This window comes from Numenius arquata, chromosome W, assembly GCF_964106895.1.
Source record: "Numenius arquata chromosome W, bNumArq3.hap1.1, whole genome shotgun sequence".
NCBI lineage: Eukaryota > Metazoa > Chordata > Aves > Charadriiformes > Scolopacidae > Numenius > Numenius arquata.
Genome location: NC_133615.1, coordinates 6,011,110 through 6,032,475, shown reverse-complemented (window position 1 = coordinate 6,032,475; position 21,366 = coordinate 6,011,110). Strand labels below are relative to the sequence as shown.

The following is a 21,366-nucleotide window of genomic DNA, read 5'->3' as shown; positions in this document are numbered from 1 at the left end:
GAGAAACTGAACCTAATTAAGCAGCCTAGGTTGATTACCAACCTGAGGTGGCTTGATTAGTTGGCATCTGGATATCAGTGAGGGGATTCTGGGTTGTTCTGTGTGACTGCACCTTCAACTACTGAAGCTTCTAATTCAGAATTACTGCCACAGCAAGCCAGGATGTGAACGGCTTTCTGTATTCACTAAGATGAGGTCTTACTTTCACAGAATAATGTTAATATGCTGGTTGATAATTGTCATCTATCCAACAGCCTTATTCTGTTCCTGTTTTCACCAAGATGGGTCAGCATCCTTTGCCATGTAATCATATTGCAAATAAAAGAATCTCTTTTTGTGCAGTGTGTTCCAGTTGAGATGATGTCCATCTGTATTTTTGGACTCTTGAATGTGACTCTAGTGTATTGCTTTAGACTGTTTCATCCCAGGTAGTTTATATCTGGTTATTATGGATTTTAATAAGGAATTTGATTCCTTCAATAGGGATATAATACATTAAAGCAAGCAGTCATATTGCTTACTTATGTGTAGCACAAACCATTCTTGTCCATGTTCAGTCTTCATGGTAGATCAATAATTCATCTGTATTTGAACCGGGACTTGATAGTCCACTTTTGTGCTAGACTTATAGATACTATTATTCCACTAAAATAGTTTGCACTGTTGATGCTGATTGGGAACATCATCCATGATATGTAGACTAGGCAATGCAAATACTTTTTGATTATCTTTGATACTTAGGTTTTTCCAGTGTCCACATTTTTCTTGTGTGTGTCAGTATTCTCTGTCTTATTAAAGAAAGGCAGTTTTGGCACTTTGTCTCAGAATTGTGAAGCATTGCTATAGCTCTTTGCTGTTTAGGTAATTTCTTGCCCAGAGTAGGTTTTTTTTGGAACTCAGATTTCCCTGTTAAAGGAAATGATGAAACGTAAGAAGTGAAGGCATAGCATGTGCTGTTGCATGCTGGTAGCCACATTAAAGATTGTTTGCCAGAATTGTACAATATCATCTGAGGTTGCTGCTCCTTATAAGCAGATGAAAAGAAAGGCTGAAACGACAACTCTTGCAACCCTTGGCATTGATGAAGGTAGCTTCAATTCCACCCAGTAATATCTTGTCTCACCCTTTCTTCACCACATCACTCTTCTGGTCAATCCTGAGATAGGAATTGCAAGACTGAGTTGTCCCAGGTTTAGTGTGTAGCAGCTTAACCAGATGTCTGCAAGACTTTGACTTTTCTCTAAAAAAAAAATAAAAATCCCTGTGTCTCAAAGACTAGTTGTTATTCCTTGCAAGTATCCTTTGAGCATTTCTCATAGTTTCCTTTCATTAGACCTTCAAAACACTTGGGAAAACAGCTCATGTGATGCTTTATATCCCTGAAGTCCCTTTATAATAAATTCACTTATTTTGTTGGGTCTGCAAAAGCAGCAATCCCAGTATGCAAGCGAGCTTGCTCTGGAAGTGCTAGAGGCCACGGAACATGGTGATTCACTAATCTAAACTAGTGTTGAAAAGATAAAATTATTAGCTTTTGTGTAGTTGACCTTGTTTCTGTCAACAGACATTGTTTTGAGAACAGCAATGAAAAATGCACCTTGGAATCAAAAGTGTCTGCTCTGGTGGGAGCAAGTGTATTAGCTTTAAGCTTGTATTTTGGAGTATGTTTAAGTGCTGTCTACACAGGAAAGATTTAAGTACAGCTTGGATGCAGGAGCCAGATTATATTTTGGAAACAATGGTTTACTGGGGTGTACGACAGGTTCAAAACCACAACCCCCGTTTGGTAAAACATGAAGCTTGAATTGTGCTTCTAGACTGCGGTTTGAGGGCAGTCTGCTTTCTAAAGGTGAAATGCTGATACATCTTGGCTGTTTCCCTCCTAATAAATTAAATCATGCCTGGGAATGTTCCCAGGCACCGTGGCCAACTGGCTCAGGACTACCTTGTCCATACTTTTAGTTACCAGGGCAGGGTGGCTGCATCCGAACTGCCCAGTGCAAGTGGTCCCTGATGGTTTGCTGACTCCCAAACCTGGGAATTGTGTGGGAGAGAGCTAATTGGCACGGCCCAGTGCTGGGGAATGTCCTAGCTGCTTTCTAGTATACATGATCATGTTCCAGGGCCTGGGAATGTTTCCAGACAAGACTTAACTTAGGAGTACAGATGTTAGTCCTTGATTCTTCCAAATTCTTTACGGACTAAGGCATAGAAGGACTTTTCACATGTTGAAGGGTTTAGGATGCTTCAGAAAGGTAGGTTTAGGAGAGAATCCTATTTATTTTGGGGCAGTAATTCTGTACTATTAAAAAGTCTGTGCCTCCAGTCTCCTTTTTAGATGGTTTTACTGGTTGTTTAAATATCTTTCAGAATGCAGTCACCTTCTTTCCAGCCATTACCACTGGTGGAGTGGAGGTGTCTGCCCTCCATCAGGCTATTCCTTGCGTATGAATGAACATACTGTGACCTTTCATGGAAGTGCTGTGTACAAATTGTGCTTTTTGTGGTTGTGAGGAATTTCATTATGATTGGGGGGGGTGTGTGTGTGTGTGTGAATATTAAGAGCCCCAGTTTGCTGACTGGGTGAAGTGGTGGGGGGCTGGTCTTGCATCTTTTAGGTAGTGGGTCTTCTATGTGAGCAGGAGAGTGGTGAGACCACTTTATTTCCTCAGATGTTTCTTCTAGTGAACAGTAAAAGCTGTGTTGGGCTGACTTTATTGATCATACAGGATGGTTTCCTGCAGACTCTTCAGTGTTTGATTGTGGATTATTGGAATTTGAGTATAGTCCTAGTGTAGATGAGCCAGTAAAACATTGATATTAATCCTAGCTCTAAGCTGACATCCATCCTGGAAGACAGCATATCACATAAGCTGCTGAATATTGAAGCAGTTTTGCTCTAACTGATGACTTTTTCTGTACCTTCTGGCCTGCCCTTCCTCCATGGTGCCCGAGTTTCATTGCAAGCTACGGCTCGGTCATACAGTCACTTCAGGATACTGTTTGTCTTTCCGTAGGTTATGGAATATGCTGTCAGCTTTGATAGTTTGAATATTTATAGAGAGAAGAGTTTAGCAATATAAAATACCGTTCCTGTTCATTGAGGCTATGAAACTTTACTTTTGCATGTGTTGTCTTAAGTCTTGTGAAGTAAATGTGTGGTCCGTCAAGCTTATACCAGTTACGCACCCCACGATTTTGGGAATGTGCAATCCGTGTGACAGTAGTTTTGGAGTACTGCTTTGTATAAAGGATCCATTGCTCAAAGGTACTAAGCTGTCAGAGCTGACTGTGTCAATTAATATGCAGCAGGCTTTGTGTCTGCTGATTGTTCTTCTAATTTAATGTGCATAATGATCTGTCTTACAGTAGTGGTGCATATTTAAGGACACAGTACAGGGAAGCTCTCTGGTGTCCCACAAGGCTGCCTGTGTGTCTTCAGGGCAACTATTTCAGTCCTTGCACAACTTCTGGCAGCCCACCATCCTGGAGGCATCTTAGGAATATGAGAAAGAGAAGTTGTAGGCTCTACTGATGCAGTGACGGTCAGTATCCCTCTTCTGCCCACTTCTTCTGGAGAGCTACAGTGCTGCCTGTGTCCGGGGTGGATGAATGGAGAGGCCAGGTTGGACAAGGCTTTGAGCAACCTGGTCTTAGTGGGAGGTGTCCCTGCCCATGGCAGGGGAATTGGAACTGGATGGATTCTATGGATGTTCAGTACAGTTGGCTCTTTTGAAGAGCTGGGTATGTCAGAGAAGGGGCCTTCACGTGTGGCTCTGCTGCTCTCTCCTAGACAAAAAGTCATCTAGTACAAAATTTTACTTGTGTCCATAATCTGTAAAATGTCAAAGGTCATAGTTTTAATGTTTTTATTTGTGGTAAATGCTGCCAAAAATTGCACTCTCAGTCCTCCTTTGTAGTGCTTGAGTAGCCCCACAGCGAAGAGAAGAACTGATCTGGCTGAAAAGTAACTCTGAAAACATTAATTTTCAGCCACATGTTCTATGGTCGCATAGCTAATTCATTGATTTGGGTTGCTACTCAATTGCATGGACGCTTCAGCCTCCTTGGGATGGCATCAGAAATGAGGTGTGTGGGACAGGCAAGAAGGGGACAAGGACTGTTCATTCCCTTTGTCAGTAGCCCACACGTATTTTATTAAAGTCACCATGAAATTTAGGTGGTTGTCAGGCCTGGAAGTGATTTTAAGTACAGTACTGTGTTGACTACGCTTTTGTTTCATGACACTAATGACTTTTCTCTGAGTAGGGGCGAGAAATAAAAATACCTGCTTCACTTTTCTTCCCTTGAACACTCAATCCAAACTTGTGAGTGTACCAGCTAAGCTTGGGAGCTTAAATTTAAATAGCAATGCCTCTATTTAAAGCCAGGAGTTTGGTGAACTTGGATTCTTTTCTTTTTGTTGCAACTTTTCAGAGGCTATTAACTTTAAAGGTAATGGAGCAGCCAGTCAAACTTGAGGCTTCATAATTAGTGTGGAGTTTTAAGTTGCTCGTCAACCACATTATCTTCATTTCTGAGGTGCAAAGACTAGTTGTGTGTTACTTATGTAAAATAAACTGTTGGTCTTCAGTGGTGACAGAACAAGTCTATGATAGAGCTTGATTTATGCTTCTGAAAATGTGCTGCCTGTTCACAAGCTGTTTTCTTGCTTTACTTAAATTTGCTGCTGCTTCTAGTTTGTCTACCACTGGAGGCTCCTTTTTTCTTAAATATTGTGATCTTGTTATTGACCCGGTTTCGTAAAGAATTAGTCGTCTCTCCTTTCCTCCTGCTTGATTTAGCAATTAAAGTTTTGTTATTCTGTAGTTAAGTCTTAAAATACTGTGCTGTCAAACTGAGTTTAACATTCTGTGTTATGTATATAGTGAAAAAGAATTTTTAGTTCTTTAATTAACGAGAGTACAGAAAACAGAAGTGTCGGCTACAATGTGCTTTTCTTTGGAGTCTGAATTTTACTTGTTTTGGGAAAAGCAGCAAGTTAGTATGTGCATGGAAAATGAGATTAATGCTTAAGTGGTGGTACCTGAAAGTTAGATTGTGATGTTCAGTTTCGGATACACGTGGCCTTTGTTTGAAGTCTTAGGGAAGCTTATGTTTAAAACCAAACAAAACCAAAAAACCCAACCCAGAAACTACCCTTTAAAATTGAGTTTTATTAAGAGCTAGGCTGAGGAAGTTTTGCCTGTTTTAAGGAACATTACCACTGTATTGACTACTTAAAACCAGAGAACTTGTTCACCTTTTAAAAACATTATCATTTACCTTGAATCACGTGTTCCATTTTGATAGCCTCCTTCATATAGAAAATATAGCATGAGATCTCAGTTTAAATGCAAGTCTAACAATGCTCTATCTTCTATGTGAAAGGAAGTATTCTGTACATTTTTCCATGTTTGACATCATGGTGTTTTGAATAACCATGTTCCATATTCATATCAATTTTTTTTGTTTTTGTTTTCCATTTATGCACAGCACTTTCTCTGAAATTTGGGGACTGAGTACACCAAACATGATAGATCAGTGGGATACAACAGGCCTTTACAGCTTCTCTGAACAAACCAGGTGAATATTCTGCCCTCTCTCGCATCATAGAAGTCTTGTGGGAGGGATTGGCTTTGGAGGGTCTGTAATGGGATGCTTTAGCTGTAAAAATAGACTCAAATGCTTCCTAGGCCTCTCATGGTACAGCATTTAAAAATATTTGCTTGCCAGTGTAGAAATCCGAGTGTTCTCAGCTGATGTTTTGACCAATGAAACTCTAATTCTGGAATATTCCTTTTTCACGCCAGTGCCACTGAAAGAATAGGAAGATTTGTTAAATGCAAGCTCTAATGTGATTTGGTATTTATATTAACAAAGTTGGGATACTTAATTCTTTAGACCTAATCTTACAAAGTGTTTAAACTGCTTTGTATGCCACAAGCTTTGCATTAAATCTTGCTAATTGGCTCAGATACGAGCTACTAAAGAATTGTTTGCAAATTCTTCAGTAGTTAATGGTGGGCAAATTCTCTAAACAGGGTCTTTATTTTTTTCATGTCACATTACTTGATTTATGTATTGAGGTTTGTCTCCCATCCCATAACAATCATAAACATCTGCCTTTGTGTAAGCATATGCAGTCTTGTCTTAAAACTAGCAAAACGGTTTCAGCTGGTAGTGAGGCAGATGAAGGTGAGAAGATAAACTGTACAGCCCTTACAAGATGTGAATTCATGTTTTTTGTATTACCATTACACTGCTATGTGGATCACTCGGGCAGCTGACTGCTTATAGGATTATTTGCAGTCCTTTTGGAATTCTTATGCTTTAAAGCCATAAAGCATCCATGGCACAGCAAAGCCTTGAGGTTTAGCAGTGGAAGGGACTATTAAGTGTGCGATTATTTTTATTTTTTTAACAACTGTCTTCTGCATTTAAAAAAATATATATGAAGCAATCATCCTAAATACTTGGTTGGAGGTAAAGTGGCTTTTAACGAACTCTAAATTCACTGGCAATAATTTGAGCAGCTCAAAACTAAGTTAAGACACTGCTTGATACACCCTCATTTTTAGCACATTTGAAGCCTTTTAACAAGAGTATAAATGTCACTAACAGTGTCAGTCCACTGAATTGTGAGAACTACCCATCCCATGTGTGTACACTGTTGCTTAAGTGATTACGAGACAGTATGCAGTCTTTAAATACTTCTCCACATCTCTCCTGTATAGATCTCTCGATGGCCGTCTACAGGTATCTCACCGTAAAGGATTACCGCATGTTATTTACTGTCGTTTGTGGCGCTGGCCAGATCTTCACAGTCACCATGAACTTAAAGCAATCGAAAACTGTGAATATGCTTTTAATCTTAAAAAGGATGAAGTATGTGTAAACCCTTACCACTACCAGAGAGTGGAGACACCAGGTAGGAAGACTCCTTCTGACTTTTCTATAGCAGCATCTGTAGGTACTTGTTCAGCATAATATTTTAAATGAAAAAGAGAGAAAGATGATGCTTTCTCTTGCCAGAAGTACAAGATTCTTAGGTATAGCTTTTGAGAATACCATCCCCTGGAAGTTTTTAATAGTAAATATACTGGAAAATCTTTACAAATGTGTTAAATACCCCTGGTAAACACTTCCAGTATTGCTAGCAGTTTCCAGTTGGCTGGAAGCTAAACAGTCTAGACTGAAAAGGAGAATAGAGATGACTTATCTTTGCTAATGTGGAATAGTCTTACTCAAGAGATACCTCAGGAATCTGATTCCTCTGGTAAATAGCAGTACAATTGCAATATTAGCAGTACTGAAGAGTCAGAAAACTTCAAAACATTATAAAATTGTTAGATGGTTTAGATTATTTTTTTCCTTTTAGCTCGCAGAAGTGTGTATTTTGAGGGTCTTACTAATTTTGAATTTTGTTTTTCCAGTCTTGCCTCCCGTACTAGTGCCACGGCACACTGAGATTCTAACGGAGCTTCCGCCTCTCGATGACTATACCCATTCCATTCCTGAAAACACTAACTTTCCAGCTGGAATTGAACCACAGAGCAATTACATACCAGGTATTTTCTGAAATCCCACTGTAAACAGTACACTTAACATTGTGCCACAGGAACAAAGATGGTAATTTCATCCTGCTAAGTGACCAAATGTAATTGAAAGATGCACCAATAAATTAAATCTAGTTGATGTCATGTATTAATTCCAGAGAAAATACCTGAACGCTGTTGTTTGCAGAACACTATCCTGTGTGAAACCACATTGCTGTGGTTTCACAATAGCTTACTTGATTTTAATAGCTTATTTAAGATTCAGAATGCTAACAAGTACAAAGTAGACCTTCACCTTATGCTTTAAGCCTGTTTTACAAACATATAGGTGTTGCCAAATGCTGTTTATTGGAGATTGAGGAGTAAACTGCTTCTCAGTCTCACCATGTGAAGTATGTGGAGAAAACTACATAGCAAAACAGTGACTTAAAAAGTCTTTTGATTTGTAGTTCGCAATCGATCAAGGTCTGCTTTGTGTATTTGTTACTGTTGCGTGTGTACAGTTTTGTCTTTTTGGTATGAAAGAACAACCTAACAATATTGAACTCTTAAAGAATTCCTCCTCTTCCTCTTTGCCTCTTCCCCACCCTAAAAAAAGAAATACCAAGACTGATCTGTTAGAGTGCACCCAAAAGCCTGTACCCTTATTGAAACATTGAAATCAGTGACCTTTGTTTCCTGCCCCAACTTCCTGTTTCCTATCTTCAGGAAGTTGCCTGGAGTGTAAAACCAAGCAAAGCTGAAGTTTTTTCATAAATGTTTAATGCAGCTACATTATGAACAAGCTGAAAATTCACATCTGGATTCCCTTGAAGAATAAGATGACTACCTTGGAACTCAAATATGTGCAATGTACAAATTGTATCTACGTGTCTTAAGAAAACACAAGCAACATCCTGGTTTAAATGTACCCAAGAATTGAAATGGCACCAAAAAATTTCAATTAATTTGATTTTGTCTGTTTAATTTGTGCCACATTTGTTGCCACCTTGGGACAACAGATCTTTAAAGAGCAATTTAAGGTGCTAGAAGTTGGTGTTGCTTTCTTAATTTCTGTATACTTTTTTGACTCAATCTGAGGGCTTTTGATAGTATTTGCAAACAACTTACTGTAAAAGTCACCGTTTGAAAATCCAGTGCTATGGAAATGAGCTAAAGCAACTCTAGATAGTTCTTTGTAAGAAATTTATTCAAGGTGATTGTGGGTATTCATGTGATACAAAAATGTTTATACAGCTAAACCACACTTTGCCGCCTTCTCTTTGTCACCAACACCCTCCTGTTGTCTTCATATCATGGCATCTTACTTTACTTGACCTTGCTAACTTAATCTTGAATACTTAGCAAGGTTCTGATAAGTTTTGAGAGCCTGCTTCGGAGAACAGTTTTATTTCACGGTAAACCAGACTAACAACCATGGTAGTTCCGCACCGCAATGGTGTCTCGGTACTTGGTCTACAGAGGCGTTGGTTTCACCTACAGCTGGGAATCATAGAATTGTCTAGGTTGGAAGGGACCTTTCAGATCGAGTCCAATCATCAACCTAACACTGACAAAAGCCACCACTAAACCATGTCCCTCAGCACCACATCTGCCCATCTTTTAAATACCTCCAGGGATGGTGAATCCACCACTTGCCTGGGCAGCCTGTTCCAATGCTTGATAACCCTTTTGGTGAAGAAATTTTTCCTAATATCCAATCTGAACCTCCCCTGGTGCAACTTGAAGCCATTTCCTCTTGTCCTATTGCTTGTTACTTGGGAGAAGAGACTGACCTCCCCCTTGCTACACCCTCCTTTCAGGGAGTTGTAGAGAGTGAGAAGGTCTCCCCTCAGCCTCCTTTTCTCCAGGCTGAACAACCCCAGCTCCCTCAGCTGTTCCTCACGAGACTTGTGCTCCAGACCCCTCACCAGCTCCATTGCCCTTCTCTGGACATGCTTTAGCACCTCAATGTCTTTTTTGTAGTGAGGGGCCCAAAACTGGACACAGTATTTGAGGGAAGAAGCTGATCGTGAAGGTGCAGGATGGCCTTTGGGGCTGTACGTTCCCTTTCAGGTTACGGATGCTCTGAGCTGCATTGTCCAAACTTCTGTCAGCATTCAAGCTCTGCAAAGAATTTTGAGCATTTATTTCCAGCTGTGGTGGTGCTCAACCTCTGACCCTAAATCAGTATTAACAGTACTAGGTGGAGGAAATCTTCTCTGTTCAGTCAGAGACTAGATATGGAAAATAATCTGTGCCAAAGAGCCCAGATTAGCAACTGGAAATGGGAGGTGTGGGTTGGACTGGTAATGGTTATTGACCTTTTACCGTGGCTGTGGGTTTATCTATAACAAATGATTTGGAGATGGGTAGAGTCCACTTTATCATAGTGAATTCTATAAAAATGTTCAAAACAAGTACGATTTTTGTCATCTTTACTTTGCTAGTAAAGAATTCCCTTAATCTTCCTGTTAAATTCTCACTTGAATTTTTGTCACGTCTACATTTAGCACACTAATTTTACAGAATGAACCAAAGATATAATTCTTTTGGATCATTTTTATTTAATCAACTGACTCCAGTTTCCTCTCGCTGACTTCCTTCTGATCTTACTATATCACTGTAAATCTCAGACATGATATTTGATATAATTCGATTTTAATTCTTAAGCAAAAGGCTTTATCTTTAAATTTCTGCTGTTTGGTAATAATGTAATTAAATATGTTTAATCTCTCAGATGTCTCGGAGACAATTGGAAGGTGATTGGAGAGTGAGTTAGATTCAGACGCTTTCACTAAAGAAATTCAGGTTTTGTCTTTACTATATAGGAAAAGACATTTGCCCGGTTCAAAGAAAATTATTTCCTGAAAGGCAGTTGGTTAACTCATTATCTGGATTACAAAGTACATTTTGAATGGAGAAAAGGAACAACCATATTCTCCTGGGTTTTGAAGATATTTCTGTGGAATTAGACACAGTTTCTAGTATCAGAATGCTTGAAACTTGTTACTGAGTGTACTTTGGTCTGTGAAACTCCATCTTTAAAGAAAACTAGTTAAAAGAATAAATGATTATTACCTCCAAGCTCTATTAAAACAATGATGATTGAGCTTGTGCAGTGTAACTAATTAGATAATATAGTTATCATCAATGAGTGAAATCAACTATTGGGTATTGGATCTGGGGACTGAACTGCAAAATAACCTTTAAATGTAGCAACTTCTGTAAGGTGTGGGAGGGCATCTGATCTGATGGTTACACTCCATAAAGACAGCTCACTTCTTTTTTAGGTCACCAGATGTTTTTTTTCATTTGTAATTTTATTAAATGTGAAAGCTGTTGATCACAGTTGCCAAATTGTTACTCATTGTAGTGAAAGTATCTTGTATTAAATGGAACAAACAAGGATTATCTGTTAATTATATAATTAACATATTTGAGCAATTGACCAGTGTATACAAGAGATGATACATTTTACATAGATAAGGGACAGCAAAATGAAATTCTAATTCAATATTGAGGTATCATATGGAGCTCATGAAGACTTGAGGACAAAAATCCCAAATGTTAAATCTTGCAGATTTCCCCAGTCATTGAACCAATAGGTGGATTTTATATATATGTTTGTGGGGGTTTTTTGACAGAAACACCACCTCCAGGATATATTAGTGAAGATGGAGAAACGAGTGACCAGCAGTTGAACCAAAGCATGGATACAGGTAATATTTATTTTTCACTGTTTTCAAGACTTGGGATGACAAGTCGTGATCCCTCTGCGTAGTGGCATCAATTCAGCCTGAATGATGATGGCAGGAGCCCTCTGTACAACCTGGTGGTTTTTGTTTAAAATATCACTTGCAGTCTTTTGCGAACAAAACATTTTTTTTGCTAGGGGAATGCTTTTAATTAAGTCTTCATCAGAAAGCCTTAAAATAGATTTTAATAGTTGATTGGTTTCAGCTTATCCCTAACTTTACCTTCTGGAAACAACGGGTTCATTGAAGCGAAACATCTGTTGGCTTAAACAAGTTACAGAAATGCTGCATTTTGAGAACCTATCTCTTAACTCTGACATTGTTATCACTTCTGCCATGTTTCAAATAAATTCTTGTATGGAAGGCTCTATTGACAGAGTAGTAGAAACATGAAGCATTTGTGCGTTTCTATGAAAGGGTTTCTAGATAATCTGGTTGGCCTTAAACTTGGACAAAGCACAATTAATGTGCTGGATAAGAACCTCCTGCTATGTGCTGGCAGACTTTGAGTGTGTTTGGTTAGCTAATGTTAGCAACCTTTTTCAGTTAATTGGAATCAACTGCACTAGTTTTTGTAAGAACTTCAATGTTTTCCCTGCTATGTGACAATTGGTACCTTAATTAAAAAAGCCTGACATCAGCAGTCATTGTAGGGATGTTTCTGTGCAAAGCCTCTCTATATTTTGCCCTACGAGTGCACAAATTGTGTTGGAGAGTTCATGTTTTTCTGAGTGTTTTGGTTCCTCTTTCCAGGAAAGAATAATTTCCTCAAATTTCCTCAAATCCAGCTTGTTCTTTTCTAGAGATAAAACCTCTCCTTTGAGAATAGAGAGGTAATATCTTCATTGTCTCGTCTACTTTTTCTTAGCTTTTTTCCACTGAATTTGGGAAGAAATCACTACCTTCTCACTGGAGAAGTGCATAAATAAAGAGTGTGCACAAAGTGAGAGCTCTGCCAAATGCAACAGTAAGATGTTAATCGAGTCTTTACGAGGAAGGGGTAGGCTCCCAGGAGTCTGGAAAATTAAATGCAGTCTTAATTCAGAATAAGCATGTGACATGCTGGAAAAGCGGTTGTAGGATTTCTGAGGTTTCTTATTCCAAAGGATTTTAATGTAAAATTGTATCTAGATGATGGTTATACCTACACATCTGAAATAACGAGAATAATTTGCTATGAAACAATCTGTATTGCTTCAACAGGATCTCCAGCAGAGCTGTCTCCTAGTACTCTTTCCCCAGTTAATCATAGCCTGGGTAAGCTGGAAATACTTCTGTTTCTCTGTGTGTGATGACTCTTCTTTATATAATTACATTTAAAATGAAAATATACTTTAAGAAAATAAAAGCTCTATTAGGAGGAGACTATTGGGTTGGCTTCACGATGATAAACATAATAGGGCTGGGTTAATAACTTCATGGAATGGTTCAGCTTGGAAGGGACCTTAAAGACCGTCCACTTCCACCCCCCCTGCCATGGGCAGGGACACCTCCCACTAGACCAGGTTGCTCAAAGCCCCATCCAGCCTGGCCTTGAACACCTCCAGGGATGGGGCAGCCACAGCTTCTCTGGGCAACATCAGCCAGTGTCTCACCACCCTCACAGGAAAGAATTTCTTCCTGATATCTCATCTAAATCTCCCCTCTTTCGGTTTAAAACCGTTACCCCTCGTCCTATCGCTCCACTCCCACTTGTTAATGACTATTTCTGTAACTGTTGAGCTTCTAGCAAAGAGAAAGAACAATATGGTTGCATGTGCAGGAATAGCATTTAAAAAATAAATAGCTTAGAGGACGTTGGCCTATCCATAGTGCTGCCCAGACTTGCTGTCTCCCTTATGTGTGTGTTCTGCTCCTCTTCTCATCTACTCTGTCACCTGTGACCACAACAATTGTTGCTCCCACATGAGTTGCCCACTTGCTTTGATCAGTGTGTCTGATCAATGCCTCAGGAAGATCAGATTCCCTGGGATTTGTTTGAGGAATGGTGACAGGAAAATGCTGTTCAGAACACTAAGTAAATTAGGGTAGGTAAAAAGGGGAAGCAGCACAGGAAAACCTGAAGATGCACAGGGAAGATACTGAGCTCTAATAATGGAGAGTAAAAGGAGCTTAGAACTGCTTTTAGATAAAGAGACAGTAAAAGATACAGTGTAATACAAGGGAAAATCATATTAATATTTTATTCCTTTTGTGGTTCAGTGTTTGGTAGTTTAATCTTTTCTTTAAAGTTGCCAAAATGTCTGCAAGTTACAGAAAAGCAACAGAAATGTCTCAGCATCTGGCACTTAACAGCAGCATCAGCTTAATCATTTTACTGAGCAAAATGCAACTAATGAACAGATTAGATCACCCCTTCTTTCACTCCTCCTTCCCTTGTGTGGAATATTGAATTCCATTCTGTTTACTGGGGTAGGTGAAAATGACAGTAAGCAAAATAGTAGTTTGAGGAGACTGTCATTTCTGGAAGAGACGAATAGCATGGCAGATAAACAGAATTTGAGGCTGAAAAGAAATCTTAAGCTTATTTTTTTGACATTTTTTTTTTAGACTTGCAACCAGTTACTTACTCGGAGCCTGCGTTTTGGTGTTCAATAGCATATTATGAATTGAATCAAAGAGTGGGAGAAACTTTCCACGCATCACAGCCTTCCCTGACCGTAGATGGCTTTACAGATCCATCAAATTCAGAACGATTTTGTCTAGGTCTGCTTTCCAACGTAAACAGAAATGCTACAGTGGAAATGACAAGGCGACACATAGGTAAAAAAAAACCTATGATTTTTTTTAACCTTTTAATTTTATTTTAGCTGTTAAATTCTGTGGAATAATCCAGGTAGGCTGGGCAGATCTGTGTGTTGGGATCCTTTCACCCTTGTGTGGGCAGCCATCGTACTTCTCCCTCTCGGCTTGCCAAGGAGACCTTGGTCTCTCTTGCTGAGGACAGAAGTGGAAAGTCATGGAGGTCACCGCTTCGGAAATCAGGGAGAAATGTAGCAGTTTTTGCTACCGCGGCCAGTTGCGACTGGGAAGAGACATAGCGATGGCTGGAGCTGAAAGGAGCTGCCTTTCCTTGATCCGTAGTCACTAAGTCGGTGGCAGCAGCAGTCACACGGCTGTCAGGCTGAGTGACACAGGAGGAAGCCACTCAACTGTTGGGGATTTCTCTTCCTCATGTTGCTATTGTCTGCCTTCTGGAAAAAAGACGATGCACCAAAGTATCCCGAGGGGGCAGGTTTTTGGCTTTCAGGCTCCTCCTTGGACCACTGGTTAGCGTTTATATTCAGAGCTGCTTATAATGGAAATTTAAGCTTTAATTACAAAATATTAATGTGTTGCTTAGTAATTAATTACTAATTTAAAACTAATTTAAACTAATTTATAAAATGCAGAATGGACATTGGTTGTACTTCTTGAATTCTTTTCTGAAATGGGAAAAGCTGCCATTGAGATAACACAGTATTTTGACATGATCAAGATTTTCTTTGTAATTGTTAGTAAAGAATATTGTTTTTCACAAGGCAGCATCTTGGCTTTAAGTTCTTCATTAAACTACTTTTTTTTCTTAAATCTGAATTCTTTTGTTTAGCAACACTCACGAGATTATTTTTTTGTTTTTACTTTTAGTAAAAAAAGTTCAACCTCTTTAGTAGAACCTTCTGACTCACTCTATGCCAAATCCAAATGCTTGTCTAATAAAATTTTAAATGTGCTAATGCCTGTGCTGACTGATCAAAATGGTCAATGATGAGGAAAAGCAAAAATGTACGGAGCTCTCAGGTTTTTTTTATAGAGCACCTCGCATTTTCTTTGAGAAATAGCTTTGAAGAAAGTGGGGAAGAGAAACTATGACCTTTAAAGGATCTGTTAATTGTAAATAGTTTTCTTTGGGAGATCAATTGTACATTATTTCTCTTATTTGTGCTAGAAATAATCCAAACAAATATTATTTTCTTTTTTTCCACTTGGAGAACAAGATCACAATTTAAAAGTGAACAATAGGATTTATTACGGGTATTTTTTTTTAATAGGGCTAAATGAAGTCTTGATGGTTTTGTCCAAGTAGTACAGAGAAGGGGTATGCAGTGGGTTGTGAAATAGTGTGGGTGCATGTAAGCGGAAAGTGTTGAAGTTGTGTCCTTGTGTTCTCCTTTTTTGTCATAGTGGCCTGTGCCATTTCACATAAACCACTTTAATATTAGCACAGGTTTTAATTCTGTTGCATCTAATCTTTTTATTTCCATTTTGGCATTTCTTTAAGTGAAAAAATGTTATTTGGTAATGAACACAGCTTCCGTACTTGGATTTGGTTACAAGCCATTACATGGCTAGAAAATTCTGTCTCGCTCTTGACCAAAAATTATTCTGCTTCTCCATCAAATATTGTGCGTTCGTGGGAGAAAAATGCAAGTTAATTGTGTTCTGCTCCTGCTACAGCTGTCAGCCCAGCAGTGTGGTTCTGCAGATAATTGATTTCTTTGTTGTAAAGAAAAACCTTGGCCTTTTTTGAAACAAAATACTTTCTTGTTTGTTAATCTGCTTGCATCATATCATAACTAGAGTTCCTTTGAATTTTGCTACAGGAAGGGGAGTACGTCTCTATTACATCGGTGGAGAAGTTTTTGCCGAGTGCCTAAGCGATAGTGCGATTTTTGTTCAGAGCCCTAACTGTAATCAAAGATATGGCTGGCATCCTGCAACCGTCTGCAAAATCCCACCAGGTTAGTGGCTGACCAAAGGTCTCCTGCAAAAATACCCAGACCTTTGCTTTCCTTTTGATAGTTTCTTCATAGTTTCGGGCTTCTATGTAGCAAACACAAGTATTCATTGATTCTACCCTTTTTACTTTTTTTTTTTTCTTTATAGGATGCAATCTAAAAATCTTTAATAATCAAGAATTTGCTGCTCTTCTGGCTCAATCTGTGAATCAGGGTTTTGAGGCAGTTTATCAGCTTACTAGAATGTGTACCATAAGAATGAGTTTTGTTAAAGGATGGGGAGCTGAATACAGGTAAGAAAAAAAATTTTGCTTTTAAATTTAGAGTTAATCAGTTCTCTTTCACTAATACACTACTGTCTGGCTTGAAAGCCATATGTACAGGCTTCTTACTGCTATTGTAGATAATGCTGTCTGCAAGTTAAACCCATATTTTCCTTTTTCTCCCCCCTCAGCTGTGGAGCTTCTGTCATAAAGACCAATAAACTTAAACTGATTTTAGTATTGCATTCAAGTCAGCTGTTGAGCAAGGAATGTCATCAAAGTTCCGTTTGCTCCCTCGGTCCTGCTTGCTTATTGTGGTGAAATCACTGACAACTTCTAGAAGTTTCGCAGTTTGTACTATGGGATTATTTGATGTTTGTTAGACTTCAGTAATTTTGGTCTCTGTCCTCTTCTATACAGAATATAATGAGTTTGTTGGTTTGTTGTTGGTAGTACCTGATGGAAAGAATTGGAGTCACTTGGAGCGCATTCTGCAGAATAAAACAGCTGGAGAACACACACTTAAGGGATGGCAAATATTTTGGAACTTGTAGTGGAACAAACTTTGCAGGAGTAAGATGACTCTGTTTATGTAATAAAACTGCTAAAAACAGTTTTTTGAGTGGAAAAAATAGTCTTTTATCTGCTTTTGAATAGATTCCAATTGTATTCTCTACTAGCACAAACTAAGAGCTATAGTTGAGGACATTGCCTGGTTTTAATGTAGTATGGGAATTTTGGAAGAAAAGGAATTGACTTCTAACTGAGCAGTATTAAAGATTTCATTATTTTTGAGAGCTAGAGATGTGGTTTTAAACAAATCCTTTAAATCTCTCTAGAAATTGTCCGCTGAAAGAATGAAGTCTGACATATCAATACCCTATCGCAATATATAATGATTTTTTTAAATCTATATCTTTTCTGAAGTTGAGTAATCGCATGTAGATTCCACTCTGAATCCTGGGGTTTTGATTCTTTTATCTGCTCTTGAAATATATACATGTAAATAGCAGTGCCAGTACTTGGGGGGGGGCTTCTTGGCTAAATGAAGCCAATTTTGTAAAAGCCTAATTAGGTGAAATGAGAAATTTGAGTAATGGAATAAATTGGTACCTCTTTGTTAGCAAGAGGTACGCAAGAAAGAATCTGGCTCAAGTTTAAAGAACTGTTGGATTTGGCTCAAAAGGAATATGTGTACACTTACGCATAATTAAATACAACATTCAAATCAGAACAAAAGAAAGGCTTAATCAGTCAGATTATCTGGAGACAACTTGAAGTGGATGGAGCATAAGTGCTGGGTTAAAACAGTGGGGAGGCTTTTGGTAAAGTTATTTTTAAGGAGGGAGAATGTTGGTTGTTACTTATAAACCCTTCAGAGATCATAGTGTTGAAAAAGCTCCAGTGGAAACACGGCCAGAAGAGCACAGGAACTGATTACTGACATAATGATGAACTAGTTTCTTTGCCTCTCTCTTTAAGACGGTGTTAATAAATTATTGATGCCCAAAACTTGTAATTTATGCTGCAGTTGTGATTAGATCAAGACGAGATTGCTCCTGCAAACACAACCCTGAATTTAAATGAGCATAGTCTGAATTGTCAAAATAGACCAGGAAGCCACTGGAAAAATCCATCATTCTTGTTAAACTTTCATGCTTCATTATAATGTCAAAAATGTTTCTCATAGAACAAGCTTTGGCAAAGCCAAAGCGTTACTTAATTTTAGGCATATGTGCATAAACGTGCAAGGTAGTAGATTTTATAAGCTTGGTAGACAAAATAGCTTATAGCTTTTTGCTCGATATGTGTTGGCTTGAGTTGAGGATGGTGGTGGAAGTTCAGATCGACAGTCAAGTGTTCATGTTGGCACAGGAACTATCCAGGTCTAGGATTATCTTCAGAAGAAAGTAGAGGTAATCACAGCAAAGCAACTTAGTGATACGTGAACTGGAAATCCATGGGTAGAATCACAGAATGATAGGGGTTGGAAGTGACCTCTGGAGATCATCTAGTCCAGTCCCCTGCCAAAGCAGGGTCACCCAGAGCAGGCTGGACAGGAACCAATCCAGGCGGGTTTGGAATATCTCCATAGAAGGAGACTCCACAACCTCTCTGGGCAGCCTCTTCTAGGGCTCTCTAGCACCCTCAAAGGAAAGAAGTTTTCCCTCATGTTCAGACAGAATTGCCCGTGTTCCAGTTTGTGTCCATTGCCCCTTGTCCTGTCACCAGGCACCACTGAGAAGAGTCTGGCCCCATCCTCCTGACACCCACCTTTTAGATATTAGCATTGATGAGGTCCCCTCTCAGTCTTCTCCAGGCTGAACAGACCCAGGTCTCTCAGCCTTTCCTCATCGGAGAGTCGCTCCAGTCCCTTGATCATCTTTGTAGCCTCCGCTGGACTCTCTCCAGTAGTTCCCTGTCCTTCTTGAACTGGGGAGCCCAGAACTGGACAGTGTTCCAAGTCAGAAGAGACTGAGTTTTTGCTTTGAGACGACTGCAAAGTGATTGTCGTTGTTTTATCAACTTTTGCCCACGTAGTGCAAAGAAAATCAGGGCTGTTGAACAGAACCAGTTATAAATTTTTGAGGACGTGTGTTGTGGAACACATTGTAGGGGAGTTGACAACGGTAGAATAATGAACTTCCTTCTTTGGGAGAGGATTCGAGACTAAACGGAATTATATTTCCTGTGGTTTAGATTGTTCTTTTATTGGATCACTTTGTTTTGGCCTAGGTATTCGGGGCTAAGATAACGTTTTTAGAGTGCTGAGAGAGCACAGCTCCCGCTGCTTTCTTCTCCTGGAAAATGTGAAACCACAGACAACTTTTTGAAATCCATCCTCTGACTGGCTTCATCTTCCTGCCTTTTCAGTTCCTCTGTTTATGTAAACAGATTTCTTTAAAGCCCAGGGTTGCAGGCTTATAGTAAAAACAAAGGGGCTGGGTTTGTGTCTGCCTAATCTGCTGCCTTTTGAATCTTAATGCCTCCTTGCTTTGACTTTGGGATAGCTGGAATTACTAGGAAAAACTGGCTTAGCAACAGTAGTCTTGCCAGTCTCCTTTGGGAAAACTCCCATGCCTGGTGTGGGTACAGTGAAATAACAGGATTTCTCAGGCAGAGCATGTCCAATACTGATTTTTTTACTTTGGAGATGAGAAGGAAGATTTTTTTTATTTTTTTCTTTTTTTTGAATAACAGGTCTCTAAAACAAGGATATATGGGAGAGTGGATGAAGCTTTTATGGTTGTCAACCCTTCAGCTTTTCAGCTTTACTGAGGCTTTCTATATGGTGTTTAATTGAGGGCTTCTGTTGTGGAAAATTATAGACAAGTTTATATAGAAGACAAGGGAAACACAATTTCAATTTTTACTTAAACTGTGCGAGGATGTTACAGTACAAAACATATGTAGAAGTGTAAGATTACAGGAAATCAGAGATAAAGTTTGGTGTTCCTTTGAGATAGCATCAGTTAGCACAGTATAGCCACGTGTTGTGTTTTGACGTAGTGTTTCTGACAACATCTAGCAATTTCCTTTATACGTTTATCTTCTCAGTTGCTCCAAAAAGCCAGACTTTATGATCACCATATTATTGTGCTGTTTGGCTGTGCTGACAGTGCAGAGCCAAGTGTTTCTATTCCGTATTTCTCTACAAAATTCAAACCCAATTACGCAGACAGACCCTTTGAAGGTTGAGATACAGCTGCACGCAACTATGTGTGATGTGAACACCACATTGGTTGGACAGTCTTCAGGTTTGAATTTCTTTTTAGAAGTGTAGAACTTTATTTTCTTGGTGTGGCACTTGAAGCCAATGCTCCAGTTATTATTTTATTCTCCAGAGCAGAATATTCTCAATGTATTATGGGCAGGCATGTAATTATTGATGCATCTTATAGATGTGGAGTGTTTTGGGTGGGTTTTCTCCAAAGGCTGTCTGAAAAACCTTAGTAACAGTTATGGAAATGGTTACAGATTTTTATTTTTTCATGATATTTGATCATATGATTGAGAATTTTATGGCAGCCAAAGCTGCTTTCTGACTTTCTTTATTATTCTTTTATTTTCTAGGCGGCAAACGGTAACAAGCACTCCTTGCTGGATTGAACTTCATCTGAATGGACCTCTACAATGGTTGGACAAAGTATTAACTCAGATGGGCTCCCCTTCAGTACGCTGCTCCAGCATGTCGTAAAACTCCTTCCTCCATTACCAGTGGGCTAAATATCAAGTCCAGTCAACAGACTTAATATAACAGCTCATCTGTTGTAGTATTTGTGTGTGGTCCCCATGAACTGTTTACTATCCAAAAAGGTTTTTAAAAAAAAAAAAAAAAAAAAAAAAAAAAAAAAAAAGAAAAACAGCACTTGAGGTCTCATCAATTAAAGCACCTTGTGGATTGTTTCCTGTACTCTGATACTAGATGAAAATTTAGTTTATAGAAATACCTTCTTCAGAAAGAAGAAGGGACAGTTCTAAAGACTCCTGATGGTGTTTATATTGGGTATATAATTGAGTGTCCTAATGGTTTATCAATAACATGAATAGCTAAGTATATGTACAGGTAATGTATCATGATCTCAAATATCACAGTATTGTGCTGTTCTACGTTTTAGTTCCCATAAATAGTCATTTGTTTTTTTGATTGGGGCAAATCTCTCAAAATTCCAAGACTCTATTCCTTTATTCTTTTATATTTTTTTATATAAGCAGGTTTTCAAGTTGTTCTGAACATAAAAAGCAGACTTTCCTTTTAGAAAAACTTAACTTTTTGCTGCCTTCTTAAAGAAAAAGAAAATCCCTCCATTGGAAGGGAAAGAAATGTCTTGAGATTCATCTGTGAAATCTTAAGACACTTTATATGCTTAATGGGGCCTAAAATCAATTCATATTATAAATTCCGAGTCTCCATCACACTAGGAGTCTACTTTTCCCTACCCATCTGAGTTGATGCATCTGTTGCCAGCAGTATTGCTGGCACTGATGTAATTTGGGCCTTTTTTTGTACATTGAATTATTGAAATCAGTGTTTTTTCTCATGGAATGAGAATTTACCGTAGCATTGGATACAGGATTAAGTACGCAA

General features: G+C 38.8%; 1 protein-coding gene across 2 annotated transcripts in view; it reads left to right on the top strand.

Annotated features, from left to right (window-relative positions):
• LOC141476691 (mothers against decapentaplegic homolog 2-like) overlaps positions 1 to 21,064 on the top strand; it is a 47,269-nt gene extending 26,205 nt beyond the window's left edge. Inside the window, exons 3-11 of one of the 2 annotated variants that reach the window (XM_074165499.1) lie at positions 5,497 to 5,586; positions 6,738 to 6,931; positions 7,437 to 7,571; positions 11,186 to 11,260; positions 12,500 to 12,553; positions 13,847 to 14,059; positions 15,880 to 16,017; positions 16,163 to 16,307; positions 20,352 to 21,064. In XM_074165499.1, the coding sequence (XP_074021600.1) occupies positions 5,497 to 5,586; positions 6,738 to 6,931; positions 7,437 to 7,571; positions 11,186 to 11,260; positions 12,500 to 12,553; positions 13,847 to 14,059; positions 15,880 to 16,017; positions 16,163 to 16,307; positions 20,352 to 20,475 (1,168 nt within the window). In that variant the 3' untranslated portion in view covers positions 20,476 to 21,064. The remainder of the gene's footprint in view (positions 1 to 5,496; positions 5,587 to 6,737; positions 6,932 to 7,436; positions 7,572 to 11,185; positions 11,261 to 12,499; positions 12,554 to 13,846; positions 14,060 to 15,879; positions 16,018 to 16,162; positions 16,308 to 20,351) is intronic. The other variant, XM_074165500.1, reaches the window with a different exon arrangement.
• The last annotated feature ends 302 nt before the right edge of the window (positions 21,065 to 21,366 follow it).